This window comes from Erinaceus europaeus, chromosome 10 (assembly GCF_950295315.1).
Source record: "Erinaceus europaeus chromosome 10, mEriEur2.1, whole genome shotgun sequence".
Lineage (NCBI taxonomy): Eukaryota > Metazoa > Chordata > Mammalia > Eulipotyphla > Erinaceidae > Erinaceus > Erinaceus europaeus.
Window position 1 is genome coordinate 83,793,627 of NC_080171.1, and position 21,070 is coordinate 83,814,696.

At 39.3% G+C, this 21,070-nt stretch overlaps 1 protein-coding gene across 9 annotated transcripts in view; it reads right to left on the reverse strand.

Annotated features, from left to right (window-relative positions):
• TNC (tenascin C) overlaps positions 1-21,070 on the reverse strand; it is a 98,469-nt gene that overhangs the window by 5,658 nt on the left and 71,741 nt on the right. For all 9 annotated transcript variants that reach the window (XM_060200038.1, XM_060200041.1, XM_060200039.1 and 6 more), the window contains 10 exons: positions 20,684-20,806; positions 19,129-19,272; positions 15,785-15,904; positions 13,705-13,848; positions 12,824-12,954; positions 9,406-9,538; positions 7,865-8,016; positions 6,390-6,486; positions 4,905-5,066; positions 2,018-2,181 (listed from right to left, as the gene is read on the reverse strand). In XM_060200038.1, the coding sequence (XP_060056021.1) occupies positions 2,018-2,181; positions 4,905-5,066; positions 6,390-6,486; positions 7,865-8,016; positions 9,406-9,538; positions 12,824-12,954; positions 13,705-13,848; positions 15,785-15,904; positions 19,129-19,272; positions 20,684-20,806 (1,370 nt within the window). The remainder of the gene's footprint in view (positions 1-2,017; positions 2,182-4,904; positions 5,067-6,389; positions 6,487-7,864; positions 8,017-9,405; positions 9,539-12,823; positions 12,955-13,704; positions 13,849-15,784; positions 15,905-19,128; positions 19,273-20,683; positions 20,807-21,070) is intronic.

The window sequence follows — 21,070 nt, forward strand, 5'->3', positions numbered from 1 at the left end:
GGTCCCCTTGTCCACTTCCCCATTTACCGACCCCTATTCTCTCTAAACTGTACTGACTGAGGAGGAATATGTACATGGGGAATTAATGACTGGTTAAATGATGGTGGGTGCGTTATTTAATTTGAACTTTCTAGCACTCTCTAACATTGAGTCATCTCAGCCTGACAGGGAGGTAGAATTTGGCTGGCTCATTTCATTGGCAAGTATGTTTGCAATTACTCAGCTAAAATGAGCTACTGCTGCCCAGTAGCCCAAATCCTTGGCTGTCTTCTTTTGTCCTTGTTCTTACTCTGATAGACATTCTGAGCTGGGAACAAGCCCAAGAGATTGAATGGAGAGATAGAAGATTACTTCATAGGGGCTGCAAAGCAGAGCCTAGGAAGAATCAGAACTGGGACCAAACCCTAATTTCTTTGTGGCCCTTTACCTCATTTCTTCCTGGTTAAAAAATTAGGTGAAAGGATATTTTTTTAAAAGGAACTTTTATTATATTGGCTGTAGGAGTCAAGACTGAAAGTGTAATTGAAGAAACATAGTAAGATGCAGAGAACACAGAAAAGAAGGGCGTAGGTGCCAGAGGTGGAACAGGAAATTTCTAGACTGGAAATGTCTAAAAGTGTCATAAATAATATCTATTCTGTAATAAAGGGACAGAAAGCTATGCCCTGGTCCTCTTGCATGACAAAGGCACGGAGATAAAGAAGGTGAGAATACTTTTGAGAATTGTCAGGAATTGTGTCATGGCAAGGTCTATGTTTAAGATCACAGTAATCACTAGCTAGCAATAAACAAGGCAAAACAGATATATCAAGATTCTCAGTAGTGGAGAGAAGCAGATCAAATGGTACTAAACCAAATAATATCACACCCCCACCAACAATAATAATGAAATAAGTATAAATAAACAGACATGTTTCTGATTCTATCTGGGGCTATAGAATTAACATCTTTGAGGCTGTAGGGCATGTAAGGCATGCCTCAGACCTCTGCCTTTGGAAATGCCTTTGAGGTCTTAAGGAGTAGACCTGGAAGGATGAGTCCCAGGGGTCAGTCTGAACATTTCTATGTAAATATCTATACTTCCTATCTGGGGTGGGGCAAACTTCTGAAAATGGGATGAGAGCAGGGGACTTTGCCATGACTATGTAACTGGACTTACTTTTCAGACATAGACAGCTAGTTGCACAAACTGTTACTGAATTTACTTTTATTTATTTATTTATTTCTATTTCTTTCCTTCTTTCTTTCTCTCTTGGCTTATTGTGGTGTCAGGGATTGAACCTAGAAACTCTAAGCCTCAGACATGAAAGTTTATTGTGCTACCACTGATGCTATCTACTTGCTATCTACCTTTTACTCACCTATTTCTTCTTAAATAAGTTATTAGTGAATTACTGGTGGTTTACAAGATTATACAATTATAGGGGTTCCCAACTCACTTATTTTTAAAGGTAGGTCTCAAATATCTGTTCCTGCCATTAGAGAAATTGTTCTATAGCTCCCTATGCAATACAGGGACGTACTTTCGATAGGAAGGGGTGGGCTTTGCCTTTAAACTTCCTCTATGACCTCAGAGAAGTTATTTTTCTCTAGGTTTTGATCCATAATTCATAAGATGATGGCACTCAAATTCTGTGGTCTTTACTCTGGGGTGTTTCGGGGATTCCAGGATTCCTTCCAGGACAGGAGGGAGGTGGTAGGTCACCTACCTCACCTAAACAACATTCACTTTCATCTTTTTTTTTTTTTGAGTTTAGACAAAATTTTGTTTTAAGAAAGCTTTCTATATTTGTAATCCATTTGACTGGTGAATCTTCAAAAGTTATCACATACTTTTTCTATAATTTCATCTGATCTGCAGTGCCATTGGCATCTTTGCTTCTTGTGCTGAGAAAGAAGACATCAGATACCTGAGGGTCCCTTCTCCTGTTCCTACTCAGGACATAAGGGATAAATTGCTATCCTATCATACCAACCAATTCCCATACCCTATATTGAATACTCTTGGTCCACTTACCTGACTGTGACTAGTGTCCCCATATTTTCCCATAAGATTGACACGGTGACAATTCTTATACCAAAAAGCTCCCTTGTAGGACAGGGCACAGTTGGTAATGGCTGAGTCTGTATCTTTGTCAAAGGTGGAGAAGGACCTGCCATTGTGGTATTCCATAGAGTCACCTGGGAGGAAGAGAAAGTATGGAGATTAGGAATCTCAATGGGAATTTCTTGTAGAATGTGAAGAATGGAAATAGGGTAACAGCTGGAAGTCCTGGAGTGGGCTGAGTTTGAACATTTCTCTTGGAAATAGTAATGGACATATTATTATTTCTGCTGTTATCAAGGACACATTCTTGCTACAAGGAACAAAATGTAATGGAGGGCTAGAGGTGCCATGGAAGGTCTGGATTTAAGTTCCATCTCTTTCACCCCTTTGACTGGCCTTGATATTGACTTGAGATTGCTCGCTTGGCTTTGCTCATATCAAATCTCTTGTTGAGCCTTTTCATCCTTAAAATGGAATCAGAGTGTCAATTCTATGCACCTCAGACTGTCAGAATAATGGATATGAAGGTATCTGATAAACAGTGTGGTATGTAAATAGCCACAGTTATTGGTATTTTTATGATTTAGCTTCATATTTTCTTTGCATAAAGAAGTGCAGAGAGCAAACTGAGAAATATATATATATATATATTTAATAATGGTGTAGTTTCCCTTCAATGAAAGTATTTATAGCATCACATATAATTGAAGTCTCCTTTGGATATTAGGTTTCACCAAATAGACTGTGTGTCATATAGCTACTTTTTAATGTTTATCAGACCAATGTTTCCTGATTCTTAAACAAGCAACCTACCATTACCTATAAGGATATTTGAGTAGATAGTTTATAACTTAGTATATTGAATTTTAGAAGCTTGTAACATTTCTATTTTTTTTATGTTGGCATAGTTTTATTCAGGTTGTGAAAGTTTATCTGAGTAACTGAAATCAAATAAAGTAATTTCACATTACCAAGGAAAATGAAAAAATATATAATCACCTCAAAATATGGATTCTAAGTATTAACAAAAGCAATTACAATATTTATAATTTTAACAGTCACCTACATTTTTCTGCATTCCCCTGCTCCCACCTCCAGCCAGTGGTGTGCAAACAATTTCAAGACTCTGAAGCATTCTACTCTGATCTTTTGAAGAAGATTGTCAAAGGATCCCCACTGTCTTTTAACTAAGGAAGCTCCCCAGGTCAATACTGATGAAATAAAACACTGTCCTGTAGAGAGACTGACAGGTAGGATAATGCAGTTCGAGACAAGTTATTTGTTTAAGGGGACTATAACATCTCATTCTCTCCTTGGAAATACAGAGGGAGATGGGTGGAGACCATATTCCTGGGACTTGGCGGGTTAGCTTACATGTAATAATAACCTTCTTCCCTGAAGCTATATCAGCCAAAAAGGTGCTTATTGCCAGGTATAAAGTGTCAGAATTCTTTGATGTGTACAAGAATGAAAAATTTTTTTTTTCTTTTTTTGCCCCAGGAGTTTTTCCATTCATTATCACCACACTGCCATCTTTAAAGAGCCTCCTTAGGCCGAGACTGAAGTTTGGTCAAATTTATCTGGACATTTCCATCTATACAGATGGTTAGTCTCAGAACTCTGAGTGACAGAAGTGTGATGTAGCATCTATTTTCACAAATGTAGCTGGAAGTCACCACAGAAAGGGCATGGGTTATGGATGTTCACACTTTCAAGTCCCATCCTTCCTTATTTCCAAGAACACTCATCTTTATCCAAGCTTGTATCCTAGGCCATTCTTTTGCAAGATAATTCAACTTGGGTAAACTATCAAACTCTTCTGAGCCCTGTTTTCCTCACCTATAAGGAGTATGTTCTTTCTGAAATTACTTTTGTGAGAATTAAATGGGGCAATGAATGGGAAATGCCTATAAGAGGAGATATTATTTAACAGATTTAAATGTGTGTTGTTTCCTTATATATTTCTCCTCTGACATGAAGCCAGTAAGGCACAGGAAGTCTATATGAAGTCAAAGGAATATTCCAGAGCTCAATCAGGCTATGCTCTGAACCAGAAATGAGAGGACAGTGTTAAGAAGCTGTGAATCTCTGTTCATGGGGATGCAGGTTGAGGTTGGGTGGCTATGTGGCAGGACTGCATTAGAAAAGATTTAAGCAACTGGGTGGTGGCATAGATTGTCTTCTGTCCAGAGTACAGTGTAATGCACAGACCAGCAACATCATCAATAGCAGTAGCATCAGAGTCATGTAAGTAACAAAGAAGTTTGGCCCTGCCTAGACAATCCATGCAATAAGTTCTTCTGGCGGGTCATATATACAAAATACAGATTAAAGGCAACTAGATTAGGTGAATATCAAGCAATTATCTAGGAAGACATGTTTGGGTGATGATAGTTACAAATCAGTCCCATTCCCCTCTTACTGTTTGTTGTCATGGCCAAAACATCACCCCAACTTTATCAAGTGTAGTTCTCTTAGCAGATATCCCAATATTTATTGATATAGCAGATAGATTAGTGAAGAAAATGAGAAATATTGGGAGTCGGGCAGTAAGTAGCACAGCGGATTAAGCGCAGGTGGTGCAAATCACAAGGACCTGCATCAGAATCCAGGTTTGAGCCCCCAGCTCCCCACCTGCAGGGGAATTACTTCATAAGTGGTGAAGCAGGTCTGCAGGTGTCTATCTTTCTCTCCCCCTCTGTTTTCCCCTTCTCTATCCATTTCTCTCTGTCCTATCCAACAATGATGACATCAATAGCTACAACAATAAAAAAAAAAAAGAAAATGATAAATATATGATGAGGAAAATAATGAAGACACGAAGAAGTTTTCTGTGATTCTGTAGGTTCTCCTGTACCTGCTGTTCCACTGTATCCATCCACCTTTAGCCTGTAGCGACTCTTGGCATCTCCCACACTAAACCTGTCATAGACGGCATAGGCTGTTTCCCCATGGTCCCGGAGGTCCACCCGGAGCTCATACTGCCCTTGGGCTGTGATTTTGTGCAGGTTGTCCAGTCCTGTGGATAACAACATGAGTTAATGAAGGAGAACAAGTGATAGAGGTCACTATATCTATTACACCTTGTAAGAGCAATGATGGTGTACCCTAAGAGGCTTATGTTGCAATGGTATAGATTTGAAGTTTGGCTTGCTTTTGTGCTAGCACATCCCAAGGCAAATTACATGGTATTTTGAGCCTCAGATTAACATTGGGCTGACAATTTCTCCTGCCAGCCACTTTGAATATTATGAAGATCAAAGGCGATTAAATAGAGAGTATCTTTTATTTATGTCTTTACATATTTACCTGTTACGGAGAAAGCTGTAGATATCACTTTACCACTTATGGTGTTCTGTTTGTTTTTGTCTTTGTTTTAATGTGGTGCTAAAGCTCAAACCCAGAGCTTTGAGAACACAAAGCATGTGCTGTACTTCTGAGCAATCTTGAGGGCCTGAAAGCACCTTTGGCACTCTTAAGTTTTTTTTTTTTTTAATATTTACATATTTCCTTTTTGTTGCCCTTGTTGTTTTTATTGTTGTTGTAGTTATTGTTGTCGTTATTGATGTCCGTCGTTGGATAGGACAGAAAGAAATGGAAAGACGAGGGGAAGACAGAGAGGGGGAGAGAAAGATAGACACCTGCAGACATGCTTCACCACTTGTGAAGCGACCCTCCTGCAGGTGGGGAGCCAGGGGCTCGAACCAGGATCCTTATGCTGGTCCTTGTGCTTTGTGCCACATGAGCTAACCCACTGCACTACTGCCTGACTCCTGGCACTATTAAGTTCTCTACAAGTGGAAAGCAATGACTAATAGTAGGACAGATATTTCTTAACCCAGGTATCAGTGCATAAAATGGTGCCCTTTGTCAGAGGTGAGAGTTGCCTGAGTGGATGAATGACTGGAAACTCATTGCTTATTGACTGTGCTCTTATAGACAGGCAATTCATCCCTCTGAGGTTCTCTCTCCCCAAGTGCAAGATGGTACTTTTTGTCTCTTGCAGACATGTTCTTATGGCTCGAAGGAACCCATCATAGCATCTAAAACTCAGGACAGAAGCAATAAACTTCTGTCAGTGAGGACACATGGTTCTGTGAACAAGTTTAAAGATAGGATCATTCTTAGATTCTATATATTGCTTCTATTTTTTTTAACCCGATTCTTATTTTCCATGACCTAAGGAGGTTATTATTTTTCAATGAAAAGTTAGAATTTTTTTTCTACTATCAGTGTCATTGTTTCATCCTGTCATCTCATAAGTTGGTAAGGGTTAGGAAGAACAAATGACAAGAAAGGTAAAAATGGGCTTTTGGAACACAGACATGCAGAGCTGCATTACCAAGCCAGAACTCTTCTCTTCGGTCTCCAAAGCCAGCAGCATAAGCCTTCCAGTTTCGATAGAAATTCTCACGTCCATTTTTGCGCCTTAGAAACACCTGTAAACATAACCAATGAATTTGAGTGCTTTCAAGATGTTGAAGGAAGGAAAAAGCAATTTTCATTCTTTTAAAATTTAATTTATTTATCTTTATTTTTTTATAGACCCAAAGACACTGGTGACACTAGATGCCTTTGCAACAAATTCGCTGTTCCCAGTAGCCATGCCTTTCTCTTTCTTCTTCTTTCTTTCTTTCTTTCTTTCTTTCTTTCTTTCTTTCTTTCTTTCTTTCTTTCTCTCTCTCTCTTTCTTTCTTTATGTCTTTCTCCCTTCCTCTCTTTCTTGCTTTCTTTTTTCTTTCTTTCCCTCTTTCTTCCTTTCATTCTTTCTCTTCTTGGTATAGAAAGAAATTGAGAGGAAAGGGGGAGGTAGAAAGGAAGAGAAAACAGAGATTACTTGTAGTACTGCTTCAATATTTTTGAAGCTTCTGTTTTGCAGGAAAGGACATGAGGCTTGAACCTATGTCCTTGCTTTTGGTAATGTGTATGCTACATTGGCTGCACCACCACACCTGACCTGAGAAAGCATATTCTTGAGAGGAAAAAAACATCTACCAGGGGAAAGACGCCACTCCCCCATTCTGCTCATCTCTGATTTGCTCTATGATTCTGTGCATGTCACCTGAAAATTTGGGGACTAGAGGTACTACTCATGATGTGCCAGTGCAGGCATTTCACAAGTGACACATGCAGGACCCTGTTGCAGGATGTTAATGGACAGGGAGGAGGTGAATGTGAGCACATATATGAGAAGTCTGACATTTATGACCCTAGAACTTCACTCAGAAAGAATGCTTATTTAAAAAATACTACCTTGTAGTCCAGGATATGGAACAGTGGATAAGGCATTGTACTCTCAGGCATGAGTTCCAGAGTTCAATTCCTGGCAGCACATGTACCATAATGATGTCTGGTTCTTTCTCTCTCTCTCTCTTTCTCTCTCTTTCTCTCTCTCTCTCTCTTTCTCTCTCTCTCTCTTTCTCTCTCTCTCCTCTGATCTTTTTTATTAATGAATAAATAAAATATTTAAAAAATACTACCTAGCTCATGTGATAATCACTGGGGTTGAAATCAATGATGTAAACTTCTTGGTGAGTGCATGGTAGATAATAAGTACTAATTGATAGACGTAATAGACTCTATGACCGCTGTCATTTTTATATATCACAGAGTTGTTTGAGATGAAATAAAGTGTGATTATCTTTACCTGTTTTGTTTTTATTTCCAGCCTCTTTCTCTTCCCTTTTCCCAGGAAATAATTCCCATCACTGTGTAACAGGCACTGTCTTGCACTTGGATGGCCTCCACCACCTCACCTGGCTATGCCCTCTCCCCCACCCCACATGTCTGAGTGGAGTCTGTTTCTCTGATACTCACAATCCATCCACCGCCATCAGAGGCCATGTCACAGAAGACTTCCAGTGCCTGGGCTTTATCGCCACCGAGATAGATGGTATAGAGTCCAGAGGTTGTATCTCCATTCAGCATTGCTTGTGAGCAGTCCCTGGGGAATGGGTACAGGAGCCCAACTGCCAGAGGAGAAGAGAAAAGGAGACTCTCAGCCAGAGGACTAGCTGGTGTCTGTACACTGTAACTCAGCTGCTTAGTGTCTAGATGCCCACAAGCAAAGTACTTAAACCTCCAGAGATTCTGTGCTTCTTGTTCAAGCTAGACGCTATGAGAATTAAAGGTCACAGTAATAAGGAAGAATGCTGAGCAACTGTCTGAGGTGTCTTATCAGGTTGACCTTGTCTTGCCTGGAGCAACCAGGTAGCACCAGGTGAATGAACACTCAGCTATTGACTTGATAGCTGGACCTCTTGCACCCAGTGCAGACATCTCAGTCTCTTCAGGATTTTCTGAAATCAAAGATAAGAGTTCTGATCCTGAAAATCTCACCTGCTTGTCCTGGAACATGGGAGGAGTCATTTACCTGCTCTGGGAAACTTAAAAGCATAAAGTGGACTGTCGGGAATTTCCTAAGAAGCAAAGTTTCTTCTTTGCAGATTAGGCACTAGGTGCTGACACATACACCTTAAACAATGCTCTGGGGGCATGAGATAAACAGAGAAACAGCCAATGACAGTATGTAAGATGGAGGTAAGGTGCAGTGGGAGGTCAGATCAGAGAAAAAGAACTTCAGTGACTCTCAGTTCTCCAACCTACTTGCCAAACAGAACCCTAATAAAGACTGTTTCTAACAAGCTTTAAATTTTTTTTTTTTGCATCACATTATTGCAAAGGGTACCTGGTGGCCAGCTTCGGGGGTGGTTCCTTGGGTATTGCTGACTCCCCACCCCCACCCCCAGTACTACTTGGTCTGGCTTACGATGGTGTTCGAGATTGAACTTGGGAACTTTGGCTCCTCAGGCATGAAAGTCATTTTGCAAAACTATTGTTGCTATCTCCTCAACCATGGGAGCTTCTGTTTATCTACTAGAAAAATGGGCAGGATAATTCTGAATTATCATACTAGGCAGTTATGGCTATGGTGAAAGAACTGTCACTTCGGAAAAGGAGAAGCTTTGTAAATGCTGACCATTCTGAAGGGAAAATAAAACTATTCAGGTAAGTTATTTTACAGGTCCAGGAAGCAGGAAGGGATAGTTTTGAATCCCATTATACAGAATGAAGGACCTAAGGTTGTGTAGGAATAAATTTCCTAAGAAACAGAGAGCAAATGATGGAGATGGGGATTGAATCCAAATGTATTCAGTAATAACCCCTCCTGGACTTTCATGATAGGACTACAGTTTCCTGCACTAACATCATCAGCATTTTCAGGCCATAGAAGGAACCTGAGCATTCTCAGAGAATGTCTAGAAAAGCTTAATGTAGCAGTCAGAGGAGAAATAGAGGGCTTATTTGGTTTCACAGTGCTTTAGTTCAAGGCATTGACTGTTCCCTGAACCCCTTACTTGTGGTGAAGATTATCTGGATGAGTTTGCTCCTCAGTGGTCCGTTTAATGCCTGGATCTTGGCTGTGTAGTGGGTGGATGGGGTCAGCTCTGTCAAGCTGTATGAGGTGGTGTCTGGACCCACAATGACTTCCTAAGGGCAGAAGAAAGACTATAATAGTATTTGTCCATATATACTCACAGGGTACAAATGATGTATTCATTCAGTCACCCCACCATCTATTTATTATTGACAAGAATCCACTGACTTCCATTCTTTGCCAGGTTCCATTCTCTCTGCTGAGATGACATAAAAGGAGAGAGTGGAGCATGAGCAAAGGTCCTGGAGCCAGGAGGGGGCAGAATACATTAAAAAATATAAAGAGGCAATGACCTACCTCAGTCAGATTTGGTTTGGTGAGAAGAAGTAGTATAAGAAGTAGATAAAAACCAAATTATAAAGGACATTAAAACTTTAATGGATTTAGAATTAGAAACTTATTATTATAAGCTACTGAGGCTGCTATTTTTTTTTTAACGTGAAGGACATGATTCCATCTTAATGTGGTGGCATAAAGAACAAAAGGTTTAGACTCTGAGAAAGCTTTATCAGTACTTTCTAAATATTACTATCACAGCCTTCTAGGAAGCATTAGAACAATATGATTCCATGGTTCCAACCCAGAATGGTTAAACTGTAAGAGCCAGAATTGAGGTTTTGTCAGTTGTGTATTTAACAAGCATCCCAGATAATTCTGAGGAGTGATTAGTTTGGGGAGTTGATCAGTTTCAGGTAGCAAGAGCTACTCTTTCTTATCAAATTATCTTTGCAGTTTCCATTGCTTATGGGGATCACCTTATAGATAGATGATGAATTTGGTGCATAGGATTGTAATTGAGTCTGCAATCCCCAATCCAATCACAAATGTCCTTTGTACAACTTAAAAACCCATCCAGCTGGGTTTTAGCAGCTCAGAAGCCAGAAATTAGTGTGAGGGCCCTGGACAGTCATCTCACATCCTCTCAAATACAGGTGATCCTATTCTGATGCTTCCAATGGGGAGGTCAAGTTTTAGTGGAGACTTGGGTGACAAAGGATGTATCCTGTCTTCCAGTGTCTCCAGAACTCTTGCTTTCTACACCAGGTTGATTATCTTGAGTAAAATATACAAAGTTGAGGTTGCACATGTAGGAAAGCAAACCCCATGTAAGCGGTTATTTCATACTCATGACCTAGTGGCCTCTGTATGGGCACCCAGGTCTCATCTTTGGTAGGGAAAGGATTGGGTATAAAGCTGGGTTTATTGAATTACTTAGGTATATAATTACATGTTTTCTAAGCTGCTATTGTGCACAGCTGTTTTCTAGGCAACTAGGGAGGATTGGAATGAAACTCATGATGTCAGGGAAACACTGAACCCTCCAGTGTCTGACCGGGAATGAACCTTAGAGACTGGCAAATTCAAGGCACTCTTCTTACAGATGTGAGTGCCAATACTTTGGAGAGTTACAGACCTCTGTTCACACAGTGAGTTAGCACCTCCTTCTATCAGTCTCAAGAAAGAGCAGGAGACTAACTGAAATTGTGTGTACACTTCTGTTAAACACGACAGATAGAATCTGCTAGCTTAATCTGTTTGCCTCTGAGATCCAGCACAGTAAGCATAAATAGTGATAAAATATACATTTACAAAGATGAGGTAAATGGCTGAGAAGACAGCATCAGACATTCAAGGTCAAAAGAGTTTGTTAGATGGACAGTGTGTGTGGAGTAGCAATGGGGGAATGGGACAGGGTAGAGATAGCTGCAGCTAAGTGTATAAAGCCAGTCAAAGACTGGTTGATGATTGTTCAGGAATGGAATTTTTACAAAAGGAAAAATGCCTTTGGAAGGTCAATGAGATGTGTGTATAAGAAACAGATTCCCAGCTCTCTTATCTCTTGCAGTCTGAGGATGGGATGCTAAGGTTTACACTCTGGAGAGGCTGATCCAGAGAAGAGACTCTGGACTTAGATATACCAGGCCCCAATGTAGGTTAGGTTGAAATGTGCCTCTGTACAGTGAATCTATACAGTGAGAATCTAGGATCATAACTCCTGCTAGGTTTCTAGTAACATGGTTTGAAGGAGTTAGTGGAAACTCCAGGGAGACTGGATAGGGGAAAGGCTTAGAGTACTTTGGGAATCTTCCAAAACTGCTGGGGACTGTCCTATCACTCAATGGCAAGTCTTGTTGATGCAGCAGAAATTCCCAATCAGCTTTTATTTCTGGCTCCAGTATGATAGGACTAACCCATCAGCTGTTTGAGTTCACCTCATGAAAGGTGGAGCCCCCAACCAGCTGAATCAGTGAAACAGATAGAACTATCATGCAGGTTGTAGGGCAAAATACAAAGAACATTTTCTTAGAAATAAAAAGGGAAATTCAGAGAATTAAGCAAAAGACCTTGGAAATGCAAAGTTTAGTGGCCTACATTTACATTCAATAATGAGTCTGGAGAAGGCCACCACCTGGCCCTGTGACCCCTCTACTCAGCCATTACCTCATCCTTCTTTTTCACTTTCAAAGAACTCCCAACTTGGTTTCTCCCTCAGGACATGCTTTAAGCTACAAAGACTGAGCAATAAAGTGAAAGGAAGAAATCTGAAATAAATCCTATGTAAAAGACTTCAAAATATAATTTCTGTAAGTGAAATTATTCACTCACTCACAGGCAGAAGTTGAAAAACAAGCTCAGAAGAGAAAACACAAGTAGAACCCAAACTGGAGTTGGTGTATTTTATCAAAGTAAAAAATTCTGGGGTGGGTGCAGGATGACAGAGGACCTAGTGGGGGTTGTATTGTTGTGTGGAAAACTGAGTAATGTTATGCACATACAAACTACTGTATTTACTGTTGACTGTAAAACACTAATCCCCCAATAAAGAAATTTTTAAAAATTTAAAAAAAGAAAGTCTCTTTCATTTGTGCAAAGGTCTGATGCTACTTCCAATCAAATAGGGAAAGGAAAAAGCTATGGGTAAAAAAAAATAGCATTAACATTCTTTAAAAGACAGTAAAAATTGCTGTTACAAACATGTGATTGTATATTTCTGTGGCTACCTAGTGGAAGGATTCTATCTGTGAAAAAAATATATATGACAAATCTAGAAAAAACTTTTGAACATTGCTCGACATCGATGCGCCAAAAGTATAGCTCCTAAAAGGTCTTCATGTCTATAAATAATTGTTATTGACCTTAACTGGCTCTGAAAGCTATAGTCTGTTTTAAATGAGAGAGGCTGGAGCAGATATGTGTCTTGCCCCTACTAATTTTCTTTTTCAGCTCTACAGCTGCACTAGAGTAGAGAAATAGCATTAAGATAGTTCTTTCCTTCCTATTTTAAGATCATGTAAATAGTTTGACCAACAGTGGGGGCTTGTTATACTTTACCATACCTTGACTGTGCCATCCACAGATTCATATACCAAAAGGTAACCAGTGATAGATGCTTTGGGGGGTCGCCAGGTGAGAAGGGCAGTTTCTGACTGAACCTCTGTAGCTGTCAAGTCTCTTGGAGAATCAAGGTCTGGAGAAGACGAGACATCATAAGTCAGCAAGTGTAAAGCAAACAACCCTTTCTTCAGAGTTCTGCATTTAAGTCCTTTTCCTAGACCTATGTGAACTTGAACAGAACTGTGCTCATCAATAAATGAAAAGTCTGATCCATGTGACATAATTCCCTGCTTCACCTCATGTTCTGGGTCACTTTTCCTGACATCAACACCATTTTGATTGGCCTTGGCTGGGTTTGGAGAGAAAGATACAGTTGTGAATGCAATTATAGACCCTCCTTACTCCTAAATAAAAAGATGGACATTGATACTGGTCTTTATCTCTACAGAGAGACCATCTCCTACATTTCCCTGCTTGTTGAAGCTTAGTTGTTTTAATTTTTGTTTTGTTTACTTTTCATACTTCAGTGTATTCAAACCCAACAGGCATCTAGGAAAACTTGTCTGAAAAATCTTCCTCTTAAAAAATTTCCCTGCCCAGAACATGGATCATTAAATACTGAGTGTAGGGCCAGTGGAGACTGGTTTTCCACTTAAAAAGTCCTTTTAAAATCATTTTCTAAAATGGTCTTTAAAATCTGTAGAGAACAAGGTCATTTCAGTCCAAAAGGAAATGGTATTTTTTTCTTGAGGCTGTGACTGAGTGGGCACCAGTGAATTTAGCTCCTGCTGAGGTCATCACATTGCAAGGACTTGACTTAAGGGACAGGGGTTGGGGAGAGTTACTGTTTCAGAGTGTGGGTGGGCATCTTCCAGCTCTGTACCTGTTGTGAACTTGGTAGTGAGAACTGAACTCTTCTGGGGCCCCTTCTCTGCAAATATCCTCAGCGTGTATTTTGTGGCAGGCACCAGGTCACTCAGAGCATATTCCACGGTGTTCCCTGACACTGTACGCGTAATTTCTGGCACTGCACATGAAGCAAACATAGCAAAGCAGTCACTTCTCTTTGTCTGAGCCTTTGGTGGACTTGGCTCACAGCACACACACCTAGTTCTGACACACAAACTCTCAGTGACCCTGCAGAAAAGCAGGTTTGCTTTCCAAAATGACTCACACCCCATTCTCTCTCTTGAATACTCACCTCATTTACAAAAGATTTATCATAAGGAGACTGGATTTTTCCGGGCACCAAATCATGTGGAAAGGGGATTGGGGGATAGGTGATGTTTCCATAAGGTTCTGGCTGGGTCAGCTTTGCTGATGAAACCAGAGGGGAGTTACATGTAACACTGCTTCTCTCTTGCTACCCACACTTAAATAGCCTCATCCTTTGCTCTTTTTTCTTTTTCATTTGCATACATATTTTTCATAATTTGTCAAATGCTATGAATTCATTAGGCTGGAAGAATCACAAAAGCCAGGCTGCAAAAAAATCACCCGGGGGCCTACTTTCTGCCTCTTTGTCCCACTGGTCGAAGGATGAAAACCCGACTACAAAGCTCACATGTGTTACTTTCCCAATCATAGGTCACTAACCAACCTGATTTGCCAGGACTGAGAGGTTTTCCAAAGTGGAAGACTTTTCATGCTGAAACAGGGACTTCTCCAGGCCTATGGGTCCAGTTTATCTTTACCTGGCAAGACCCATCTTCCCAAAGAATTCTTTTAAAATACCTACACCCCAATTTCCATGATTCCTATGAACTAGTCATTGATTTATTTTAACTGAGACAATACCATCTTCCTTGATATTAAAATAGTATTCTTGCAGGGATTATTTAGTACTTTAAATTGTAAAAATAGAACAAATCTAAATATCCCTCTATCCTTCATCCCTCCCACTTTGTTCTACCCTCTCAAAGAATGGGGTTGCCAGTGGTGGATTAGGTTTCATAGCCCTTGGGCACATATTACAATGTCCTTTCATATTGTCTCTAAAAGTAAAATAAATGGAGCCATCAAATATGAATCTTATACAAATTTGGGAATAAAATAGGCACCTTTTTGTTTTTCAGAGCGTCTCATTATAAAGTACAGACTCATTCACTTGAAAGACATGCCCCTTTCTCCTCTCACTTGTATTTGATTTTTTTGTCTTTTATTTTTTATGAGGTATAAAATAGCTATAATAAAGCCCACAAATATTAAAATTAGATCCCTCTCTCTCTCTCTCTCTCTCTCTAATTCAGCTCAAGAAAGAGACTATGTCTGATATCCCAAGGCTGTCTTCATGATCTTGCCCGTCCCAGAGGGAAAACCTTATTTTTATTGCTTTTTTTGGTTTTAACATATCTTGTAACTATGATTTTTCTATACCCCAAACAAGTGGTTAAGTATGATTATAAAGACAAAGAAAAATAATTTCTGATTTTACATTTAAATTGATTATGCAAACAAAGTTTTCTTCCTTCTAAGTCCCTGAGAATCTCAAGCTCCTCTCAGGAGTAACCCATGTAGCATTTCAGATCCAGGGGCCTTTGTTTGTAGGAGATGGCAGCCAGTTTCTGAAGAGGGAGGTTCAAAAAGCCAGTCAGATAGACTCACAGAAGAGGAGAAATAGCCTAGGGGAATGAAGAGGCAGATGTACTGTTCCTTTCCTCCTTACATGGCTTACTAGACTACTAGACTTCTTAGGGTTTTTATGCTTTCCTCACTCTATAGCAATAGGGTCTTTGTTAACCCCCTAAATAGACTTGACCATCATACCCTTATCTGTTCCAACACCTCATGTTCTAATGACCATGAGGTGGTCATTGAAACACAAGGACATGCTAGCCTTCCCAACATACCCATGCATCATGTCACTCTGTATTAAAAGTGGCATAGAGAAGGTCAAAGGAGCCAAAAGGTTACAGGAAGACAGACAATTCTGGAAGGGAACAGGTTTGTGAATATGATCGTACCTCTCTCCCCTGTGTAGGAGATGACATAAGTGTCCACAGGGGCAATGGCTGGTTGCCACATGGCTAAGGCTTCTGAGTCAGTGATGTTGGCAGTCACCAAGCCAGAGGGGCCATCCAGAGCTGCAAAGAAAGATGTTGGCAAGACAGTCATGGGATATGGCATCAGACTATAGTTGTTCCATGTCTACACTGCTCCTGTACTCCTGGTGTTGGGACAGTGTCAGGTACATAGACAGGACAGTGTCCTGAATTTGGAGCTTAGATAACATGGGTGTGATCATAACTCCTTCCCTTATTGGACAGTATCTTTTTCCTTGGGTCCTATTCCCCTGTCAAATGAATATAATAATTCTATGTGACTTCATCTTCAATATCATTTTACTTGATAGTATAAAAAGAAAGCCATCAAATAAGCTGGAAAAATCTGAATCCATGATAAGGGTTATTACAGTTTATATCACTTTCCTCAGAAAAAGAACTGATAAAAGCAGAGGAAACTTACTGAAGGCCACCTGGGCCTTTGCTGGACTTGAAGTAATAGCTTTGGCTAGGTGGCTAGTAGATACCATGGAATTCCACATGCTGGCAATCAAGTTCTACCTCAGTTTATCCTTCAAGTATTATTGTGTCCTTCCCTATATCTCATTGCCCCAAATTTACTTTCTTCAGTCATCAGTGATGACTGATATAAAGAATAATTAAACAATGCATGCAAAGTATGCTTGGAATAACCTCCAAAATCACTGTTGTATTTACCTGACAACTTAAATATTGAGAAAGGCCAGGTAAAAGACTCAACAATAGAATGTAGGACTTGATGGATGAAATCTTCAACTCCATTGCTGGCACTGCATAGCCAGAGTCATGCTCCAGTTCTCTCTTTCTTTCTTCTTTCCTTCCTATCTTTCTTCCTTTTTTCCTTCCTTCCTTCCTTTCTTTCTTTATTTTTTTCCTTCTTTTGTATTTTTTATTAGTGACTTCATAGTGATTTACAAGGTTATAAAATAATAGGGGTGTGGTTCTGTACCACACCCTCCACCAAAGTTCTGTGCCCCTCCCCCAATGATAACTAACCATTATAGTTCTCCCAGGGTCTTGGGTATGGATAGATCATATATACACATATGCATATATATGTATATATAATATATATTCACATTCATGTGTTTCAGTTATCTTTATTCAACATATGAGTGAAAGCATCTGATAGTTGTCCTTCACTTCTTTACTAACTTCACTAATCATAATAACCACTCTAGTTCTCTTTCTCAGACACACACATAATAAATACAAGTCTTTGAAAAGATATTTGAAATCTTAGCTATGATTTCCAAGTGACTTCAACAGAAAAAAGATTAACATTTAAAAGACCCTGATTCTTTAAACCAACCATTTCTACAACCCAACATCCCCCTTTTAGAAACAAATTTGTGTTGGCATTTGCTACTCTATCATTACAGCCCTGGGACAATGGAGATGGATCAGCTCACTTTACAGCTGAGGTACCTTAGAGCCTTAAGAGATGAAATGACTAAATTATGAACAAGGAGGTGGCAGGATAATTTTGGAAACCCATTCTGAATTCCTTCCTGTCTCATAATGTGGATACAGACTCTTCTACAACTGATTGATTGTGGGACCTTAAGAGAAAACTCACTCAACTTTTGTGATCTGTCAAGTGAAAGATTTCTACAGGAAAATTAGGGCCAGTTTGTCAGGGTAGACAGAACACTGGGGTTCAATGGAGTGTTTTAATTGGATATTATCAACTTTTTTAGATTATTAGGCTATTTTTAAATTTTCCTATGAGGCCTATTCTTTGGAACCCTTAGTGAATTAGAGTGGATAATTGCTCATATCAAAGGGACAGTTGTTTAGAGACAAGGCTGTGTGAAGAAAAAAATTTCCATTTAATTCTCAGTCAATGCAATTCATTATTTCCTCCTCCATATAGTGTACTATACAAATCAGTCTAGAAGGGGAAAAAATCCTTTATTTTAGAACAACACAGAGGTTGGACTGACCCAAGTTCAAATTTGCTTCAAGTATTTTACTGGTTAGATTACATTGGTCAAAGTATTTAATTTTCCTTATCTCTGCTGTTTCCTCTGTGAAATGAGAAATGTTTTAGCTAATACTAACAGCTAAGGATATTGAGTGATAAGAGCTCAGTAACTTCCTTGAATATACTTTCTGGCAAATTAAAACTAGCTATTTGTAGTTGCCACCATTATGTGACATTATTATGTAACTATGTGAAACACCATCTTTGAAGGATATTTCAGATGTTCCCTTCACTAGGTAGGGAAGAGAGAAGAAATGGTTTAATGTGCTCAGCCATTGGCCTTACAGAATATATATTCTGGGAGTCAGGTCATAGCGTAGTGGGTTAAGCACACATGGTGCAAAACACAAGGACTGACATACTGATCCTGGTTCCCACCTGCAGGAAAGTCGCTTCACAGGCGGTGAAGCAGATCTGTAGGTCTTTCTCTCCCCTCTCTCTGTCTTCCCCTCCTCTTTCCATTTCTCTCTGTTGTATCCAACAATGACAACATCAATAACAACAACAACAATGAAAAACAAGGGCAACAGAAGGGAAAATAAGTAAATAAATATTTTTTTAAATTAAAATATATATATATATATTCTGTAACACACACACACACACACACATTCTTCATGCTATTTTTATTGCACCCCACAAAGGAAAAATTGTACCCACTTCTTTCTTTCTTTCTTTCTTTCTTTCTTTCTTTCTTTCTTTCTTTCTTTCTTTCTTTCTTCCTTCCTTCCTTCCTTCCTTTCTTTCTTTCTTTCTTTCTTTCATCCTTCCTTCCTTCCTTCCTTTCTTCCTTCCTTCCTTCCTTTCTCTCTCTCTCTCTCTCTCTCTCTTACTAGCGCACCGCTAGTAAGAGTAGTGCAGAGCTCTGGCTTATGGTGGTGTGGGGGATTGAACTAGGGATGCTGGAGCCCCAGGTATGAAACTCTATATGGATAACCATTATGCTGTCTCCCCCACCAAATTGTACCCAATTTACAGTGAGGGAAACTAGACCCAAGAGAAAGTAACCGTTATCTTAGGAGTGGCAGACTTAGATAATTTTGACTTAACTCAGTATGAGTTGCCTAAATTTTGCACTTTCTGCCACAATAACTTAGAGAATGGAGATAACAGCATTGATAGGATTCAGTTAAAGGCACTAAGCTCATAAGAGTCTGTGAATGAGGCAGAAATAAGACTTTCATTCCTCTAAATATAATCCAGTGTCTACCAAAGTTTCCTAAATATTTATTTGTAGTTGTTCAGTTAGGAGTAATGATGCTAAAGGTGACAGAGGTACCTGTAGTGAATGATCCTGAGACAGGTTCACTTTCCTCGAATCCTTTCATAGCTATGACGTTGACTTGGTACTCCACTCCAGGGAGGAGTTTCATCAGCTTGGTTTGAGTCTTAGTTCCATCCACAGTTACTATGGAAGGTGTACCTGGAATAGAGTAAAAGCAAGATGGGAAATGGTACATCTCAATGAAACTTTTTCACTCTTGTCTTTGGAAAGGGTGTGTCTGATTTCGCAGTAAAACTGTATTTCTATCCAATACCATTTTCTTGAGTTCTCACTTATTCCTACCCTCTGGCATAAAAGAGGTCTTATTCTTTGTATAATGCTTTTTTCCATTGCTATAGATGCCAAAAATAAGGCAAAGGAGGAAAATACATGAAGTCACAAACTGCTAAAAATGTCAACTTTCCGTTCAGTAAAGAGTTGGCTTCTTATGCATATTTTATTTGTTTACTTTGCCCCACAAAAATATGGGAAGTTCACTAAACAACATATACCCAACCTATTTATCCCATTATCTTTGCTTTGAACATATTGAGTAATTTACTGGCCAAAAAAAAAAAAAAAACCTTAATAGTTAGGAAAAGAAGGACTAGGAGATAGCACACAAAGTTTTAAGTAACAGATTCTCCAGTCTGAAGCTTGAAAGTCTCAGCTATAATCCTTTATACCACCATAAGCCATACCTGAACAGTGCTCTTGCAAAAATAATAATAATAACAGGAAAAAGAAACAAAGATGGTAGTAAACAAATTTGTACTACAACTTGTTAAAAGTCCAATTTTTTTTGTTTGTTTCTAAGAATTTCAGGACTGAGGAGAATCTTGCATATCAGCTATTCAAGCTCTCTGTAAAGAGCCTATGGAATTCCTGTGAAAGGGTATCAACTACCTTTTCTATACACACTTGAATTAATAAAGAGATTACTACCTGTCAGAATACCTTTGAGACAAATCTGACTATACTCTTTACTCCGTCATGGTCTCAGTTACAATTCAGGGGTTCCTAATTTGAACCTTCAACTTTAATCAAGTCAAGACCAATTTTATAGGATTATACTCAAAAAGTAAAAAGTGTTTATTTTTCAAAGAATTTCAGAATTCCCTCCATTTTTGTTAATTGATTCAGCATTGGTTTATAATACTATAAAATTTTACAGCCTACAGAGTTCAGAGTCTCTCATCATCAAAAAGACCTCTTTAAACATTCCTTCTTCTTTAGTAACCATAACTTGCACTGAACCTAGGAGATATATTTGCTGTTTTTTCTTTGCCATCTAGTTTGTTTTTGTTATATGTATAATCCACATAGGAATGAAACCATGTGGTCATCATCTTTCACTTATTTCATTTGGGTCAAGGGTCTTCTTTAAATGACCCGTCACTAGTTGGTTTCTTTTAACAACCTCACAGAACTTTACAAATAAAATTAATTTAGGTGGACTAAAATACAAGGAAGTTTTCTTTGGTCATGTTACTTGGGGGACCCACCAGGGTCTCTTAGAATTCCAGCTGAACCCTTAGGACCCTTTTGTCCTTCTGTCCAAGTCTCCTACCTCCTTCAATGGGTACATAGGTAATCCGGAAGCTCTCCACTTGGGCTGTGGGTGCCATCCAGCTTACAGTGGCTGAGTTTTCAGTGATGTCTGAAAAAATTATTTCTTTGGGGGAACCCATGGCTGTCAGGGAGAAAGTAAAAGAAAAACTCAGTAATAGTTATTTTGCTCATCAATAATTCTTCCTCATCCAGGTGAACTTGGCACCTAGAGCTTATGTCTTTAGAATGGAGATTGTGTTACTCTCTGGCAAAGTTGTAATGTGACAGAAATAACCGTTCTTTTATTCAGTGTCCAGTGATGAAGAGCTGGCATTTGGTTTCATGCTAGGATAATGATTGCAGAGTTACCTCTAAGGGGGTGAGGGAGAATGAGCCCACAGCTTGG